Source organism: Strongylocentrotus purpuratus, unplaced genomic scaffold (genome assembly GCF_000002235.5).
Source record: "Strongylocentrotus purpuratus isolate Spur 01 unplaced genomic scaffold, Spur_5.0 spur5_scaffold_10, whole genome shotgun sequence".
Classification (NCBI taxonomy): domain Eukaryota; kingdom Metazoa; phylum Echinodermata; class Echinoidea; order Camarodonta; family Strongylocentrotidae; genus Strongylocentrotus; species Strongylocentrotus purpuratus.
The window spans coordinates 21,921,817-21,925,119 of NW_022145595.1; the positions used below are offsets into that span (position 1 = coordinate 21,921,817).

Sequence of the window (3,303 nt, forward strand, 5' to 3'; positions counted from 1 at the left end):
TGTAGTTCCGAAGTCTGACAAGTCGATTAGAATCTGTGCGGATTATAAGACAACTATCAATCCTGTTTTGGATGTCGACAAGTACCCCCTACCGAACCCCCATGATTTGTTCTCAACCCTGGCAGGTGGATGTTGGTTCACCAAGCTTGACTTATCACATGCATATCAGCAGATGACTCTAGAGGAAGATTCTCGCAAGTATCTGACGATCAACACTCATAGAGGGCTTTTCCAGTATACTCGACTTCCTTTTGGAGTGGCCAGTGCACCTGCTATTTTCCAAGCTGCCATGGAACAAGTTCTACAAGGTCTTGAGGGAGTAGTATGCTTTCTGAATGACATGCTCATTTCAGGGAATACAGAGTCGGAACATCTCGCAAGATTGAATGCTGTACTTCATCGCCTTGAACAGAATGGACTTCGACTAAAGCTGCCCAAATGCGGGTTCATGCAAACAATGGTAAAGTACATAGGTTATGTGGTGGACTCAGATGGATTGCATCCTACCCTAGAGAAGGTTCAAGCTGTGAAAGATGCACCAAGACCAAAGAATGTGCAAGAGCGACGTTCGTACTTGGGCATTCTGCAGTATTATGCAAGATTGCTGTCGAACTTGTCATCAGTGATCCATCCACTCAATGAATTGTTATCAATCAAGACGCCATGGAGATGGACTCGTGAATGTGAGAAGGAATTTGAGGCTTCTAAAGATGAGTTGGTATCTTCCCAAGTGCTCGCACATTATGATGTAAATCTTCCCCTGGGCCTTGCTTGCGATGCTTCACCATATGGGGTCGGGGCTGTTCTTTCACACATCATGCCTAATGGAGAACAGCGACCGGTTGCGTTTGCTTCACGCACTCTAACCAGCAGTGAGAGAAATTATGCACAGCTAGAAAAGGAAGCTTTGGCCCTGATCTTTGGAGTGAAAAAGTTTCACCCTTACATCTATGGACGTCAGTTTACATTGATGACGGATCACAGGCCACTTGTTACCATATTAGGCCGGAGGAAGCTATGATATCAAGTACAAGAGCGGTGCACAGCATATGAATGCAGATGGCCTGTCTTGACTTCCTATGCTGGTGAATCATCCTAAGGATGAGGAAGAGAGCATTTTCCATTACACTCACCTAGATGAGTTCCCACTGACATCCCAAGAGATTGCTACTGCTACAGCTAAGGACCCAGTTCTATTACAAGTGTTGCAGTATACACGGAGAGGATGGCCCAACTCGGTGGACAATGATGTTCTTGAACCATATTTTCATCGCCGACATGAGCTTTCAGTGGAGCAAGATGTCTTAATATGGGGACTAAGAGACATCATACCAGATTGTCTGCAGACCAAGATGCTGACAGAACTACATGAGGGTCACATCGATATGAGTCGTATGAAGAGCTTGGCTAGAAGTTTCTTCTGGTGGCCTAATTTGGACAAGAACATTGACTCGCTGGCAAGGAATTGTCACACTTGTCTCAATATGTGGAGTCAGCCCACGGAAGCGCCGCTTCATTCATGGAAATGGCCTTCAAGAGTTTGGGAGCGAGTTCATGCAGATTGTGCAGAGCTAGATGGCCAACATTTCTTTGTACTAGTTGATGTTTACTCCAAATGGATGGAAGTCTATCCAATGAGAACTACAACAACTAGTGCTATGATTGATGTACTACGGCACATATTTGCTACCCATGGACTTCCTGCACACTTTGTATCAGATAATGGACCGCAATTCATTTCTGCACATCTTGCCGTGTTCTTCAAGAAGAATGGAGTGAATCACATTCGAGTTCCACCTTATCATCCTTCTTCTAACGGAGCTGCTGAACGTTGCGTTCAAACCTGTGAATCATCTGTTTTATAAAATGGGGCCCTAAAAATCGTCAAACTTACAAAAATCTGTTATTTTACAGATTTACCGGGTGCATGGCAAATCATGATTTCCGGTAACTACCGGACGCATGATTTTGCCATAGCTATGCTTTCCGGTAATTACCGGAAAGTATGATTTCATGAAACTTATCATGAAATAAAAAAAACAAACAAAAAATTGTCAGTGCACATTAAACTGTAAACTTAAAAAATAAAAAATAATAATTATCAACAAACACGAAAAACAAATAATTATCAAAAATGACCTTTAAAAAAAAAAATTATATAAAAAAAAGAAAAAAAAAAGAATTATTAAAAAAACGATATCGGTGGTATCGATCGCCGATATCGCGTGCATCCAGTAAAAATAATTACATGGTAATTGACCAATCAGATTGCAGGGATTCTTCTACCCATCTTATAATAAGATATGTCGACATATCAAGTTGGTGATAAACAAAAACAGGTTCATCTTGATCAAATCATAAGAGGACCCATTAATGACCTTCCTCCATCTACCTTAGATGATGACGATGATATACCCATTACACTAGCATCACATGACCAGTCTGATGGACCAACATCACCTCCTCGGGAACAAACTACATCCGCAGGGAGAATAAACAGAAATCCTGTTCGTGATCGACGTCCACCGAACAGGCTGGATTATAAGTAACTACAGAACGGAGCAGAATGCATGCATATATTTGTTTTTAACTCCAAGAAGGAATCTTTTAAAATGCATGTGTTAATTCATTGATTTTGTTGGATCTCCATGTGGAGCAGCATATGACTTATTTGACTCACTACCAGGAGGTATCAATATTTTGGGCTAAGATGAAAACTTTGGAAGTCCTTGAAAGAAGAAAATTTCATTTTGACGATATCTGAGGAATCTATGAGATACACGGAATTATGGAAATGATATTTTATTTTGATGATGCTGAACAAACAATGTGATGAGGAAGGAGTGTTATGTATATAGAACAACAAAGTAGACATGCAAGCTGCAATGCATACCAATGTAATGCACTATAGGACAATAGGACAATTATATAGATACCTGAATAGCATGCTATAATACCGCTATAGGAAGAATGTCACTGCGTGGAACTTCCAAGCCACTTCACTACCAGCAGCCAAGTAGAAAGGACACTCCCTTAACTCTCAGGTAATGCACACATCTTATAGTGTATCAGAGATACAACAATCATCACCAAGAAAGTTATGGTAACTTTGAAACCATTCAAAAGAGGTGTGTAAGACAGCTCAAAATTACTAATTTAATACAACCAGAGATTCACGGACAGAACAATAAGACGATTAGCCGGTGTAAGTAACGTGATTATTACCACCAACCTTGGATAACCTATGAAACCAATCGATAAAGGTGCTCAAAAGACCAAATAATTACTTATGTATCACCACCG

The 3,303-nt window shown here is 40.7% G+C and overlaps 1 protein-coding gene across 1 annotated transcript; it reads left to right on the top strand.

The window, feature by feature from the left end:
• Positions 1–1,079: 1,079 nt before the first annotated feature.
• LOC105436410 (uncharacterized protein K02A2.6-like) lies at positions 1,080–1,865 on the top strand. The gene has a single exon (XM_011669647.1). The coding sequence runs from the start codon at positions 1,080–1,082 to the stop codon at positions 1,863–1,865; it is 786 nt and encodes a 261-aa protein (XP_011667949.1).
• The last annotated feature ends 1,438 nt before the right edge of the window (positions 1,866–3,303 follow it).

Coding starts and splice junctions, on each gene's coding strand:
- LOC105436410 (XM_011669647.1), top strand. CDS start 1,080: ATGCTGGTGAATCATCCTAAGGATGAGGAAGAGAGCATTTTCCATTAC.